Below are 16,765 nucleotides of genomic sequence, written 5' to 3'. Positions count from 1 at the left end.
TGTGGATGCCTAATCTTTGGGAACAAAGCCTGAAAATTTTGCTAGTTATGTACAGCAAGATAATTTGAGATATCCACACTGTATCTAGTAATGGCACTTCTTAAAAACACAACTTTGTAAATTCAGAAGCTAAAAAACAGAAGCCCCAACCCCATAACAACTTAACTTATTTTTGAAAAAGATAACACTTGCTTCATGCTATCATCCACTGCTAAAATTTGTCTATTTTAACCTAACTGGTGTCAAATAACAAGTGTGTCCCAAAGAATATGCCAGCATGTATGTGATATACAACTCACTATTTCAGATAACATCTGAACAGAAATCTTACAGAAAGAACATAATGTAATTAGACCAGATAAGGCCAATCTGTTCCAGATGTTCCTCTCAAAATTAAAAGACATTTCTGTACCACAATCAAAATAGCTTTTATGATGCTTTGGGAGACAAAAGCATGGACTTTAAAAACAAACAAACAAAAAAAAACAAACAACATTGACTTAACCTAATAAAGGGCTCCACAATAGGACAGTCTTATGGTCTTTGAAATGGTTGCAGAAGTAGAACTCTTTAGATCCTCAAAAGCAGTAACGTTCCCAGGGCATCATGCCATAAGTTAAAATAGCTCTTGGGACCACAGGTAGCCACATATAACTTAGACTGTACCAAGCCCAAACAGAGTTAATTTCCAAACAACGGAAACACACAAAAGCTCTACATAAAGCCATATTGCACAAACATTTGCCTCAGACAGAGTTAGTACGCATCTATCTGCACTGCTGACATTTTGACCAAGAAAATGCAAATCACTGTCAAATGTTTGAAAAGTCCAAACTAAAAACCAGACACAAAATAAATAGATACACATAGCACCGAGTGTAATATTGTTCTTATTAGTTTCATCAAGTTTTGTAGACACTTAAACGCTAAGTAGAATGCTGTAAAACTGTAAAAAGTGTACTAGGCAGATGCAGATACTAGAACATTATTATTCAGGGAACACAGTTGTCGGCACACTTACCTCCTCTGTCAGAACACATCAGATTTCACTGGATTACCCGTCCCCCTCCCTAGAATGGCCAACACTAGATGTAAAAATGAACAGCAAAGCCAGTCTGTTCTGAGTATATTCTCATAAAACATTTCACATTTACAGCTTTGTCAGTCCACTTCGTCTTCCCCCAGGAACAGTACATAAATTTTGGTGTAATACTTCTTTTTAAAAGAGTATTCATTACATGAGGAATAAAAAAAATCTAAGACAAATCACTATTTCTTGTCTGATCTCTTGATGCACTTTTCTCCATTAATACTCTGAAAAGCTTTATTTGAGAAAAAGGTCTGAAGTGCTCTAGATTTGACCATGTTTGTTTGTTTTGTTTTTTTTTTTTTGAGGTGAGTTTAAAGTACCTGGGAATAACAGAGTGCCAAGCAAAACTCAAACTGCTTAGTGTAAAGCTGAAAGACCCTTTAACAGAAAGGTCCATTGACAAGCATATTTGTATAACTGGATAAGCTTGCAGTATTACTACTACTCATAACCAAATAAAACAGCAGCTTGAAGCAGATGTAAACACAACCTACCTAACATAGCCACTGAAAACACACACAAAAAAAGGGTAAAAAAAAAAGAAAACTATGCTATAAACCAAAAAGAAACCTGAAATTATTCACTCTAATAATTTTACAGCATTATCTTACTTAGCACTGAACAAGGCATTTAAAAGCCTCCATTTGTCAGAACAGTAATCAGATGTTTGATGCTGAATACAAGACTCATACCAATGACAACACAAATGTCCCACAAGTTCAAAATAGTTCCCATGCTAATATGTAGCAGCAGTTATATTTTTATTTATTTTTTTTTGCAACATAAGAACTTTTTTTTTCGGCGCATGTTTTCATTCCTTTGCAAAGGCATGCATGTACGATAAAGAACAGCTCCATTTTAAGAAGCAGTCTACATATTGTACCTGAACAGACCAGTAAGCACTAGGATATGCTTGTGGTATTAATTCTTCATTGCAATTTTGGTCTAGGAGTGCTTTAATGGTGCTATGAGTGCACATGCAGAAATCCAAGAGGAATGGTTGACCATTCAGTAATATAACAATTCTACTAGTCAGAATTTGTTTATAGACCAGCATTGCACGAACATTCAAACCTACCAACAGTCTTCATAGTGACCCTATTGTGCTTTTTTCTCATATTCATTACTCCTCAAGATAAACAGCTGTGAAAACTCCAGCATTCCTTCATTTCCAGTACAAGTTTCCAACCCAGATGAACACATAGTTTATATTTTTAAAAACACATGTGTTTAAAAATATTTTCAAAAAATAAGAATACATGCGTACAGCTTTTGCAGCTCAGAACAGAGAGACAAGAGTTGTATCGGTTAACTTTTCATCTCCTGGATTTTTTAAATCATATCTTCTGTATTTCCAAAATCCACAATACCAAAAGACCCCTTTGCATAAGCCTCAATGAACCCTGGAATCTCAGATGTAGAAAGATAAAGATAAGACTCAAATAAGTAGTTTCACAATATTTCTATTGCTCTGCGTGTAAGCATAGCCCAGAAGATTCTAAAAAATCCTAGTTTAGCTGACAAATCAGCAATGCTCAGCTGAGCAATGCCAGGGAGAAAAAGCTGGAGGTTACTCCTCTATGCAATTAAATTTTCCTCTGAGCAGGTGCAACTGCAGCACAGTGGCAGGTAGGGTGGGCAGAACTCATGCTGGCTGACCACAGTGGAAGTTTTATACGAAGTAGTTTCTGTTCATAGCAATTCTCATTTAGGTCATGAATGAGAAAATGGGAATGGATTTTAAATACAGTTCTTTAAAACAATCGTTCATCCCCTGTTTTCAGTCCAAATTGAACTAAGTATTTTAGGAAAAAAAAGTCACAGTTAATTTAAGAACTAACACTACTGAAAGAGTAATCACCTTTCTGAAATTACCCTTCTAAAATTTTCATTCACTCATTTAAGTTTTTAGTGCATTTTATACCAAATCAGATGTGATCATTAAAAGACAGATTCAGAAAGAAAAGGAATGTATGTGTATGGACCTATTTTATTCTTAGCCTGCTCTTTCTTATATCATACATACTTGTAGCATATAGTCATAAAAAAGGGGTTAGAGAAACATGAATTCCTTTAATCTAATGAACCTTACCTCTTTAAAGGTAAAAAAACACAGTGCTAGTTTGCATTTATTTGACTCAAGTTTTCCGCTCAGTTACCATAGTGCAGAACTGTAGCTGGAATCAAACAATTTAAAACCGTTGCCTTGTTTCTTTTAGGAAATGAATAAACTTCAACTGATTTGACCGCTGAAATGCATTATACTTGTTCTTAATTCCTCATCAGCTACATCACATGAAACTTCTGAGATGGGCTTTGAAAGGATAGTCTTTTCAATATGAAATCACCTCCCCATCCACAAATCTGAGCTTAATGTCAAAAATTTTGCACAGAGGTCTCCTGAACATCCAGTATAGTGCAGGATACTGCAAAAAGACTATTAAGAACTGTACTTGAGCTAAAAAAAATAAATTAGAAAAATAAAGGAAAATCACATCCTATTGCTCCCCTATTATTCCAGTTCCCCAAAACATCAGTTTCATCCAGTACTTTTCAGGAGACTGGAATCAAGTTTAATATCTACTCTGTATTACAATATTTAAGCCCGTCATTTCCAGATTCCAAAATGGAGTATTAACCCATTAAAAATTTATTTGGCATAATAATCTGTTCATGCTACTCCAATAAAGCTGCCTCTCTTCCCTTAATCTGAAAGACATTACAGCTATTATCCCCCTTGAGACATCTCCTTTTCAGACTGAGCTTCCAGTGTACGATTGTTATTGGATGGTGTGAAATGTCTTGGCTAAGGTTGAATGCCATTGCTAGAGAATCTAACTGTTGCCACTGTTGAATGTTGCTAGAGAGTCTGGTTTTGATTGATATAAAATGGCACCAAAACAGCAAAATATACATAAGGAAATTTTGGAATCTGGGATGGTTTTGGAATGCAGGGAACAGGAAAAACGCAGTTTCTGAAATACTAATGCTATCTGTAGTCATCATGAACCACTTTTAAAGATGCTTGCAAGTGAGCACTGGAGTCTATCCTATCCTTTACGTCTCTTGGGCAAGCATACTTTAAAAATTTTGACACAGAGAATCCCCATGCCTCCTCTTCACATAATCTCACAAAGCAGTATCTGTAAATGCAGAATAGATACTTCCTATTAAAGAAAAAAAAATGAAGAGGTTGCACAATAATTTTCAGAAGCATTCAAAACTGAAGACGAAAGAATTAAAAATAGTGAAAGCATTACTCATCTACCAGTTATGAAAATAACAATATGAAGACCAAAAAAAAAAAAAAATCCCCATGCTTTCAGAAGTGTCTGCTGTGAAATTTTGTTCTGGAATACCAGAATGGATTCTCTGAAAATTACTAGATGTGTTGATATGCAGTTGAATGCAACAGCAAGAGTTTTATCAAGGTGCTACCAAAAAAAAAAAAAAAAAAGGATCTGGGGAAAATAACTATTTAGCAATGTAAATTACAAGAAGAAAAAGGTTTACAAACTTGCTATTTATATGAACTAATGATTGAAATGCAAGTTTTTTTTTGTAGAAAATGCAACGCTAATAATAATTTCTTATAAACCCTGACAAGCTTAACTTGCAGCTGCATTCCATCCTAGATCACTTCTCCTCCCAAAACACCTCCCACCTATTTTGATGCATTCATTTTTGCAAAGAATGCTCATACAAAAAAGGAAGATGCTAAACGGACCATCACTTCTCAAATTCTCTCATGAAGGCAAGTACTCGCCCCTTTTTGCAAAGAGTAGCTACGCGAATACATTCTGCTACAACTGCATTTTCGTACAACAGCAAGAGGCAATGTAACATACCAACCCAACTAGCTTTTGTAATAGCAGCACAAACAAGTCGCACTGTGGGCAGGGTAGAATTGTCTTGCACGCTGTTGGCTCTAGGAACTAGTTGTAGCTACACCCTTTCTGTAATTTTCTAAGTAGCTAGATTACTAGTAGCAGTATGCCTATATAGCTCCACAACCCCATCTCTCGATTAGATATTCCCTAAATGAGACCTCCCTGACCAAATTACGTTTTATCTACTATAAAAATTTGTCATCAACAGCAGTCTTCTTCAGAGCGCAATCCCAGTTCTCATTAATTGTAGGGCAGTTACCAGAGTAACACTGTTTAGCTGACACCAAGCATACGGAAAGGTTATCTCCTGCCACGTTAATTAAGCTATTGTTTCAGAGCAGGAGCCATCTTTCACGGACCTAGTCTTAGAAAATGGCATTGGAGAGAACTACTGCAATCGCTATTTTTCATCTTCAGGACACTACCTAATAAAATTGGTCTTACACTTTGTAAGGTTTTAAGAAATTGATAGAAAAGGAAGGATGATACTGTGATTAAGCCACTGAACTGAAACTTAAGACAAAATTCAAGTCCCTGTCTACACTTGAGTCTTTGCTTTTGCCTCACTGAAGCAGCACAAGATCTCTGGTCTTTAGATGCCTACTTGCAAAACAAAAACATTTAAAAAAACAGAAAAAATATTCATATGCCATTGGCATTGAAAATCCAAGGTCAGTCCTAAATCTGTTTCAAAGAAGGAGTATTATTTATTCCTGTAGTTCTTCAATTCAAGCAGTTTATTCCCTTAGTGTGGGTGCAATCAAATACTTGGATTTTTTGATTTTGCAGTCAAAGCAAATCTATGTTGCTAAGCTCAAGCAACCAAGATCCTTCCCAATCACAGCCAACTCTTAAGTAACTCTGCTCAACACCGTTCCTCTGGAAATTTATCTTTAGTGGCAACAGGTAACCAAAATTGTTTATAGGAACCCAAATAACATCAAAATGCCACTCATCCTCTTTCATTTTACTTCTTCATCTCTACATTTTTGTCCACTCCCTTCTTTCCCAACACCACCACTTTGAACTAGATGTTTCTATAAAGGGTTTCATTATCTATTGCACATACATGACAAAACTATTTCTCCAAAGTTCTTATTCAAAACTTCAAATTCACTGTTAACGTTTCGTTATTGTGAATGGAGGGGAAAAACATCTACTATACTCCCACCAGCATGAAAATGAGAGAGTTTTGAAATCTTCAAGTAGTAAGCAGTTTGGGAAAGAAATCCATAAGAAACGGAAAAGGGAGAAAAATTATGGTCCTCTCAAACAAACCACATGGTTGGATTATTTTGAGTGTAAGGAATGAAGCCTATAATTTATCCATGGTATCCATTTAGAATGAAGTAGAGACTAGACTATAAGCACCATGCAAATGATGCTTATAAAACAGTGTGGTTTGCAAGAAAGAGTATGTTACAGATTTATTAATAATTTCACACACAGGAACAACAGAATATCACTACCGCATTGTTGGTTAAAGCACCACCCAAAACTACATATTCCAAGTGACTGTCACTTTTTTCTCTGAGAAAAACTGCAATATTTCACAGGTGTGACTCATAATGAACAAAAGATAAATTAATACAACTCAATTGGACTAACTGAAAATCTCTCTCTAAATACGTCTAGAAATTACAAATACGAGTGGTCTGGTATACGTACTGATATAAATAGAGCAATTATTTCTCACTGGGAATGCAAATAAGTACATTATACTAGGAGCTGAGCAGACTGAAAGCTATCTGTCTAAACTAGTTTTTGAGGCATTATGCTAAACAACAGTCTCAAGAGAGATTGTAACATCCTACTCAGACAGAATCCCTACCAGTATTTTTGCCAATACGCCATCATCACTCGATTCCATGGTAACCACCGCTTTGTCTGTTTCAATTTCACACAATGCATCTCCAGCATTCACTGTTTCACCTGCAAAATATAACAGAACTTAAGAATACTTAGGCTAAACTTTCTTTCAGAACTATTTAACCATGGAAGACAGACATTAAACATACAATAACAGCACTTTACATCCTTCAATACATTCTATAGCTAGCAGATTCCCCATCATGGTTTATCATGATATATTGTATCTTTCAATTCCAAATATGAACACTAACATGCAGAGACAGAAACTGCAGCAGTAGAACATTAACATATTCATTAAATTCCAAATAGCATTGTTTATAGTAGGCTTTCCAAAAGGAAGTACACACACACACAAAATTAAATTTATTTGCACAAGACCATCAATCAGTAGCACTTGCACAAATATAATCCCCAGCCTTCCATTTTCATTGCTAGCCATAAGCCTAAGATGTTTAAACCAGTAATTATTAAGATTGGTCTTAGTCAGCAATATCTGTAAGTATTACAGTTCCCTAGTTTGTACCTGTACTATCAAAGATTTTCAATTAGAAATCTCAGGAACTTGAATCCTTTTGGCAAGTTTATCTGCAGGCTTGCTTCCTCAATCTCATACAATCAAAAGAGGTGTAATAGAAATGTTTTTACTTTGTGAAATAAAAATATGCGCAAATGTTAGAATCTGCTTTTGCAACATTACAAAAAACCAAGTAGAATAATTTTGAAGTCTACCCTTCCCCTGTTTTTCAAGTATACCTATAACTGCGGGCACATGATAAAATTACAATGGGTCTGGAATCCTTCAACACACCAATACTGACCAGATGGCCTACATTAAAACTGAAATTACACTGAAGAACTTTGAGGTAGTTGAATGCTTTGGTCCCCAACAAAATATTATACTTTTCCTTATAGAGCACTGAAAAATGGCATCAATATGTGCAAGTCTAACATGTACAGATGTTAATATCTCCCCAGTACCAGAACTGCTGCAACAATATTATCTAAGCACTTAATTCTTTCTGCTACTGATTCTTAAGCATCAGAAAGAAAAAAAAAAGTTGTGCAGGTTACAACCTATATTTAGGCATATGATACACTTAAAATTTTATTATTAAATTATTGCCTGTTTCAAAACTACCTCAGTTAGAAGGGAAAAATAAAGCATTATATGATTCTCGCGATCTCTGCAGTAACAAACAATAGCAGCATTCAAAGCTCAACCAATTACATAGTTTTAGAAGTCGTAAAAATTCCTATTGAGGAACTTGGCAAGGGAGGTCACAAAGTAGTACCTGATTATTTAATGTAATAGTCTAATTGCCGCACCGCACTTTGCGATAACTAGAGCATAAACAGTCTACACAGGAAACTAAATTCCCAGGCTTTATATCTGTGGCTTAATCCCATTGGATCATTAATTCAAGTGGCCTATATATCATTAAATCATTAGGTAAGTACTTCATAGATGTTAAGAAACCAAATTGTTGGGCAAATTGTGCAATCTACAAAGCTAACACAGGTAAGCAGAAAGGCGCTTAATTCCATCTTAGTGTCTTCTCCCAGCCTGTAATCAATCTGTAAATGTTCTGTACCTTTAAAAAGAAATCTTACTATTGGAGGCTGCTTAGCACTAACTCTAACAGTGCAAGCTAAGCAAAATAAATTTCATGTGTTTGTCCCGTACAATGCATCTCATAACTTATATACATGGGGCTGTTCACAGAACTGTAAGGATTCCCATACACAGGGAAGACAAGAGGAGGAGTCTTCAGGGAAATAGGCAAACCACTTTTCCATCACTGTTTGTTTTGTTTTCCCTTCCCTAGTCCCAGTATATACTGCAGCCAAGAAGTGGTCAAAAGTTTGGAAGAAAACTGTTCATATGCAATTTCAAGAACAATTTATAGCAGCCTTCAAAATTTCACGAGTTTCAATATCTCAGTGCTATAGAAAGGATCATAGTTATTTTCAGTAGACTGCAAAATTTGTGATCACTCCTAAATAGCACCCACTTTGATGTCAGTTACAAATCAGCTTTCCCAGCAGAGATGTTTGGAATGAACAGCTTTGCAAAATGTGTGTTTTTATGCTTTCTAATGAGAAAGCAGTGTTTCCAAAGGAAGTTGCCTGAATGGTACTCTGAGATTATATATAATGCACTTGAAAAAACTTTTTATGCCCCCCCCCCCTTTTTTTTTTTTTTAAAAAAAAAATTAAGTGATTAATTTCTTATAGCTAGACTGAATGATTAGTATTCCTGCTGAAGCTGAGTTTCCTTCTAGGAAATCATATCCAATTGGCATTCAGTAGCCTGCGTCCTCCATTCAATTACTTGCAGACAAGTATCCAAATCACAAGATACAAAGTGCATTCCTTGGTACTGTTTGCAAATCAAATCAAAGTTGACTGAGCATAGAGACTGAACTCCCTGGAGGTGATGTCTCACAAGAAGGCCAAGTTGCACTGCACTAGGAAACTGCTAGCACTGCTGCTTGGTCTGTTTCCTGCCCATGATAACAAGAGGGTTTTAGTCTCCAGGGCTGTTAATCTATCATCTTTCATCAACATTAAATTCATACATAATAAATACAAGTTTTTAGAAACACAGTTTTGTTTTAAGTGAAGGACTTTATTACCCACAGGAATCAATATAAAACTGCATTAACAATGAGAGAGAAAGACTAAAGCTGTCAATTAAATTCAACATTTTTCCTTCTGCTGTACCAATATCATCTGCCCATCCTGTGAAACTGTAAAATGAAAACACTTGATACTTAAACAAAGAACAGTAAAATGATCAAGTAGTATTCTACTGACCCCTGCTGGTTATAGTGGAAAATAACACTTCATATGCAATCACCAGCTTTCTTCTCTCAATTGCTTGGCAATATTTATTTTCTTGGATATTAGATTATCAGACACTTATATTCACTTTTTAAATTTTATTATGTTTACTTTCCAGACTTCCAGAGGGGGAAAAAAAGAAGTTCGCTGGCACTTCTGTGATCATAGTTAATTCCTAACAAAGCAATATCATATACTTAGATTTGGTCTTGCTTTGAAATGGCACGCATAACAATGAATATACTGAAATAGCTTCTCGAACTCCAACCATCAATTAAGAATTAATTTTAATTTAGTTAAAATACTTTTATTTTTCTTTTGTGTTGTGTTTGGAATGTAGTGGGAAGAAAAATGACTGTATAGTGGTTACATCCTTGGACCAGTTTATGAGGAAAACCGATTCATCCATGTTTTATGGACAAACTATCATATTATTCCTCGTAAATTCTTCAGAAATTCTTACCAGAAGCCAAACATCATGTCCATTACTAAAGGATCTCTGAGCTATACTGTTGCTATCTGTCTACCTCCCAAACTGTATTCAAAACTGATACAAGCAAAGTACTCCAGTAATACAGCAATGAAGGATGTACGAACATTTTAAAGGCAAGCGGAAAAAAATAAATTACTTATATAGTCAGAACACTCAAAACTGATGTTTTGGTCAAATGGTGCCTGTTGAAGCTAATGGACTAAGAGATGCGCTTTGCTCCAAACATGTCCGCTTCTTTCGTAAAACCAAAAATGTCTGAGGACAGAATCTCTACAGTCACCTAAAACTTCACAGTGCATCCTATACAAATGGACAACTGGCACCTGGAATCCAAAACTACAAAGTCCAATTCTAATATTACACTGGAGAAGGAGAAGGGGTAGGAAGAGAATAAATTTTTTCCTGACGGAACTGGGACTACCAATTTTTTTTCCAATTAAATACAATCTATATGAAGACAAAATGTACACTCAGCTTAGTTATCTAGCTACTCCCACATAATTCAACATAAGTCATTACTTTTCAGTTGTTAGTATTTTGCTTCAAAATATTAAGGTACAACCTGAAAGACCAATCTTATTCTTATAGAATATGTAGCTGAAGAATTACAACTGTGGTCCCAAGGGGGGAAAAAAAGTCTCACCTTCCTTTTTTAACCATTTCACAATGTTTCCTTCTTCCATTGTAGGAGAAAGGGCAGGCATGAGAACCTTAATTGCAGGCGTACCTGTAAAACAATAACATTATTATTCAGACTAGATGCTTTTCCAATTCTTTTCTCAGTAAATTGCTTAACTCAAATGCAACTAGAAGTGAATGAATCTGAAGAACAATTATTGAACAAAATATTAACTATGATGATGCTCTTTTTCTAGAATGTACATACATGCACACACTGTAAATGCACTCCCAAGAGCACCAAGGGAAGCAAAGCACAAAGCACTGAATCTGTCTGTTACACAGAGAAGAGCCAACTTGAATATGAAGCCATAAAAATATAAAGCTTTAAATAAATTGAACCCTGTCTTAAATAAAAATACAACATGGACACTTTAGATCTGATGAAGATGATTTCAGACGCTCATGCTGTTTCAGCTTTAAAGCAGTTTTTAAGGGAAACTTTTCCTAGGACTAAGACTTAGCGCATTATTAAAAATAGACACTAGTATTTCAAGTAGCTCTCAGTTCAGCTTGACCTACTGAACAATGCTTTGGTGGATGGAAGTGAAGCACAGTTATAAGACTTTTGCCCAACAGAAATGTAAACAGAAAAAAAATTTACAGCTTGCTTAGAGCTCAAACTATGTGGGTGTTACCATGCATCAAATGAAAATGCAACAACAAAATATAAACATCACTAGAAGAATATAATCAGCTATGATGAAGCTGTAAATTTTCTTCCTCATATAAATGTCACAAAATTCAAAAGCTGAGCCACCAACAGCCTTTGCTTCTTGCATACCAGAAGCAGAGGTACTAAGCCAAACTGGGTTTCCATTTTTTTGTGTGTGTGTTTCTACATGTGGTCCTGCACATGCTTAGTTCTGCCCCATCAGAGCTTCTCTGAGCGAAACCTTGGCTAAAACACCATGCCATAGCCTCTCCTTCCCTCCAGGACACACAGACAAACAAAATGAGTCTCAGAGACAAGTGAGCAGGGAAGGGAGTCCAAGTGTAAGACTTGTCAGATATAAGCAAACCCAAAGGAAAGAAAAACCCCAGGCACAGCAGTGTGCATGCGCACCAATCTCAACCCTTACGAGAGGCCAAAACTGCTGCAGTCACAAGAAACTGGATGAGAGGTATTGGTAAGTTACCCTCTGGTGTACCCTGATGGGCTATAAAGGATTGGATACTCCATCCAGAAACGCCTCAGTAGTATTCACCAGCATTTGTCTCTCTAGTTCTGCAGGCTGATTACAAACATATGAGCACTGTGCCTACAAAGCACCTCCTGTTCTATCTCGGAGTGCTTCTCTGTCCTCATATTTCTAGTTACGGGCATGTGTGTTAGGACAGAGCGGGGTGGAAATGCACAGAACACAGCTACCCAAATGTCAGACTCATCTCCGACTCTTAACCAAAGGTGAGAGACTTCAACTTAATTGTGACCCCTGCCTTAATGCTGAACTGGAATATGAAAAGCGTGCCAAGGCAAAGCATGTAATCCCATTCCCTGAAGTTCAGAGTCCTGGATTCCGAGACCAGAAGTTTCATCAATTTTCTCAAAATCTACCACAAACACCGTGTGTTCCTTCTCCTCTCCACTGCAGACTTTGGTATTTTTTTCCAGATGACAGATTAAAGCATATCTTTTAAATTAATAAAGCTCCCCTGACCCCAGTACTCCAGACAATGATGAGCTGCCTCCTGCACTGATAAACCGTTCCAGCATTTATTTATCCTTTTTCCTAGGAAACCAGATCTACTTTGCAGTCTGAAATTGCCCAACCCAAATTTCAGTGATTGGATCTTATGTCTGATAAAAAAAAACTTGAAACATTTCTCATTCCAGAGGTCTTCCGTGGGTGTCTCTATAGAGGGACCAGGTAAATCCTCAGCCCTTTCCTTCCCGTGACAAGCCAAACACAAAGATCTGCAGGGTGCCACCACGTATTTAAGCAATAGAGACCCCAGCCCCACCACACCACGTACATGTACTTGGCACAGGCGGCCAGCAGCTCGCTGCCACGTGCCAGCCAGCTGAACCTTCCCAGGGCACCCAAACACAGCGGGAGAAGCGGCCCTGCACAGCACCCAGCTGCATGACACCCACGTGGGACTGCGAGCGCAGGGCTCATGCCCAGCACGCCGCCTCCTGCCCTCTGATCCTGGTGCCACGGGGGCATGCAGACGCCCAGCTGGTGACACCGGAGATACCCTGCTGACCTTCTGCGGAGAGCAACGAGGCCAAGCTAGTACAGTACTAGTACAGATCTTCAGGTGCTATTTTGGAAGAGCAGTTTTCCAGTGCCTGGTCAATTTTTAAAGCTCTTCTTGAATTATTTTTAATCGGAGTTTGTATCGAGTTAAAGCACAGAAACAGACAAATAGGAAGAACACTGCACATAACGGCAAACAAATTCTGCTTCATATTCCCCTTATTCTCTGTACCCTGTCAGCAGCATTAAGGTTTATCAACAATAGGAAGCCGCAGCACATTTCTCCCAGTTCCTGTATTGCTTAGAACAGGAACAGCTTTACACACTTAGGAGTAACCCCAGGTTTTTTCCCATTGTCCAGAATAAAACAGGCAATGAAATAAAATCAGAGGTTTCAGCTAAAAGGCCAGAATGAAAACGCTTCCACCCTTACTTCTAAGTCCTAACTTAATGGTTAAGATCTCAGAGAAGACAAAGATAAAAGGAAAACTTCAACTAATACACAATGTTTTAAGGGATTTAAAAGCATCCACCTCTGTTCTGTAATTAATTAATGTTAATATATCCAATAAATCTGCCCTTGCCTGTCTCACTGTTACAGGATTATGAAAGAATTAAATTATTAAACTTGTAAAAGGTATTAAAACATAAATATTTCAGAGGTTATGTAGAGTTATAGACATGACACAGTTTTTCCATTATTGCTGGACACAATGCATTTTAAAATGCAAAATTGAAATAATGTATTGAAATATCTAACAACCTCAGCAGCCATTAATGACCTCACCATTTTAGGAGGCACAGAGAGCGAGCTATCTATTCCCCAAAGTCCCCAGGACATCAAAACACTCAGGGTCACGCTCCCCAAAACTCTTGAACTGTGGATACGAGCCCAGCATATACATGGTTCATGTTTCCAGCAGACTGCATGAAGAAATACACATTTCTTTCAGCTGCCTATTCCCAGGGTATTTTTCCTTTTCCAACTCAGCCCTAGAAATTGTTCTGTTCTTTCTGTGATACTGAAACACTTGTCAGAGTTGCATTATTCATTACTGTAGTCCTTAGAAATGCATCCAGACAATGTTCTGGGTAGCACTGCTGGTCTTCATCTGAACTTCCTCCAAGAATTTTTTTTTTAAAGTTTCTTTTTACAAGCTCTCATCTTGGGCTAATACACATGAAAATGATCTACATTAACAATGTATATTACTCTGTGAATTCTTCTCTGTGCTCATGTACCACATCATGTTTTATTTATGATTTTTTTTCCTAACACTCCAAGTTAAAGCATGAGTTTACTTTTCTTTATGCTATGTACATTCACTGAAATACATTTATAGGTAACAGCAAGTAGAAAATACATTACTTGAAAATTTACACTATGTAAATAAATGCTTTCCATATCATTTGTCTAAATTGATGAGTCAACTTTGATGGTCAAATACAACAACAACAAAAATTACTTTGAAGTCATACCCCACAAAAATCTAGGACTACCTAGAACTTGGACATACTTCACTGAAAAAAAATGAAAGCATTCCACATTTCTAATGAGAAAAATATATGTTTTTAAACACGGTGTGTCATAGTTTTTGTTTTAGTAAAGAGTTACTTGACCCATTCCCCACAATATGCTCCATACCATGGAATAAACCCAAAACTGAGCAACAAATCTGGGGTACTGTAACATTTTCTCTTTCCTGTTATGAGCAGCTACAACAAACCATACGGTCCCTTCTGGTCCTTTAAGCAAATTAAAAGACAAGATCCAGGAGCAAGCATATATGAAGTATTGGAAAAGTAAACCAGAGACAAAGCAGGAGAAAGAATCCAAAAATCAAGGCATGCATTAAAATGCGTCCTCTGAAAATGAGGAACTGTTGGGCCTCATTGCAATAATGGAAAACGCAAGTGAGTAGCAGCATTCAAACTGACTGTGCAAGGTGTATGAGTCTGCCTTTAACAGTCACAAAGAAAGAAAAATTCTACCACCATGGCTCTGCAAAAATATTTAGGAACTGTATGAACAAAACCTAGGATTGTGAAAACTAATCCTTTGCTCCACTTTCTTTGAAGATGGACTGCAACTTGCAGGGCCCATACTACTACTTGGAATGTAGCTGACCTTTTACTTCAAAACAGAATACTATATTTAGTATTCTGGGTTTGAAATAGACACAGAGTGAGGTGGGGATTCCAGGCTGGAAAAGAAACATCTGGCTGTAAAATTCTGTGCATTGTCATTCAAGACTTAAGATACACTGCAAAACAACAGTTGATGTTTTCTTTTGGACTGTTGAGATGTTTTCTTTAGACCGTTCACCTGAAAGTTCAGCATACTGTTTAAATCACAAAATAATTTGCATATGGAAATATTCTGATCACCAAATGCATTCAAACCAAAAGAGTTATATAGAGACATCACAGGTCAAAACTTAAAAGGAAAATACAAGTTTATTTGTAGTTGCCAAGTGTTGGCTTTTGAAAACTTTCCGTATCTTCCTACATGGACGTTGCATGCATTTTAATATCCATCTTATTGTCTAGGGTAATTTGTGGCCTTGGCCAGCCTGACCTAGTGGGTGACATCCCTGTCCACGGCAGGGGGGTTGGAGTTGGATGACTTTTAAGATCCCTTCCAACCTGAGCCTTTCTATGACTCTATGAAAAGAAATCATCGTATTCACACAGAGAATTACACTGTACTATAAAAGCAGTCTTTATAAGCACTCTAAAAGTAAATATTGTTGCTCTTTCATTGCATGTAAACATGCAATGAAGAAAAGTTCTGGCAATTCACACAATCCCACAAAGATGAGGCTCACTCAGTTAACAGAACGTAGAGCTACAACCATGAGAAAATTCTCAATTCCCAGTCTCCATCCACTAATTCGACTCCTATCAATTTGAAGTGTTATCATTTCACATTTAGCTGACTTGAAAAAATGAAGAAAGATCTAAAACACTACAACAGAAAACCTTCACATAAATTGGAGCTACTATTTTAAAGATAACCCCCTATGTAGCCAAGAGCGTTTTTCTTGGTAATACATTTTAAGAATTATGTCAAACATGGGCATGAGATTTCTGCCTCCTCCTCCTCCCCTCCTTGAAGAGATTTAATGCATCTTTACACTGTATGTTTAATGAACTAAAGAGCAGACCAGTAGACCTCTGTAATAGGCTATTAGCCACAACCTGAGAATATCGGTGATGATGAATTTTGTAGTTAAACATATCCAATATAACTTTGGTTTGTTGCCTTGTTTGACCTCCTTTGACATGGAAACAGTTACAGCTTTGTCAAAACAAACAAAATGATTTAATGCGCCCCACTGGTGAGCTCTTTCACAACTTCCTAAGTAATACTCCTGAGTGACAACAGATTTAAAAGATTTACTCCAACCTGACATCAATGATAGGATTAAGGAATACTAAAAAAATAACACAAGAAAAGGTTGACAGACCTCTAATATTTTTAGAGGTTCGTTCTATTTTTCTTTCTATGAAGAAAGTACATCAGTGCTCTGGCCTTACACCAAGTCTACTGTGCAGCTCCTCAGAGTTACTAGAGTGTCAATTACCTGTCCAAACATAAGTAATTTATACCAATTTGCCACTATTTTGAAGCACATCTAAACATTGGTAGTTCAGCTAATGTTATTAAAGACATTGGAAAGCCTACGCATAG

The 16,765-nt window shown here is 36.8% G+C and overlaps 1 protein-coding gene across 1 annotated transcript in view; it reads right to left on the bottom strand.

The window, feature by feature from the left end:
• The window catches only part of PDHX (pyruvate dehydrogenase complex component X), a 40,266-nt gene that overhangs the window by 22,234 nt on the left and 1,267 nt on the right, over window positions 1-16,765 (bottom strand). The window contains exons 2-3 of the mRNA XM_068684637.1: window positions 10,833-10,916; window positions 6,812-6,912 (exon numbers count right to left, since the gene is read on the bottom strand). Of these exons, the coding sequence (XP_068540738.1) occupies window positions 6,812-6,912; window positions 10,833-10,916 (185 nt within the window). The remainder of the gene's footprint in view (window positions 1-6,811; window positions 6,913-10,832; window positions 10,917-16,765) is intronic.

This window comes from Anas acuta, chromosome 5 (genome assembly GCF_963932015.1).
Source record: "Anas acuta chromosome 5, bAnaAcu1.1, whole genome shotgun sequence".
NCBI classification, from domain to species: Eukaryota; Metazoa; Chordata; class Aves; order Anseriformes; family Anatidae; genus Anas; species Anas acuta.
Note: the sequence above shows the minus strand (reverse complement) of the source record. Positions and strands in the feature narration are given on the sequence as shown.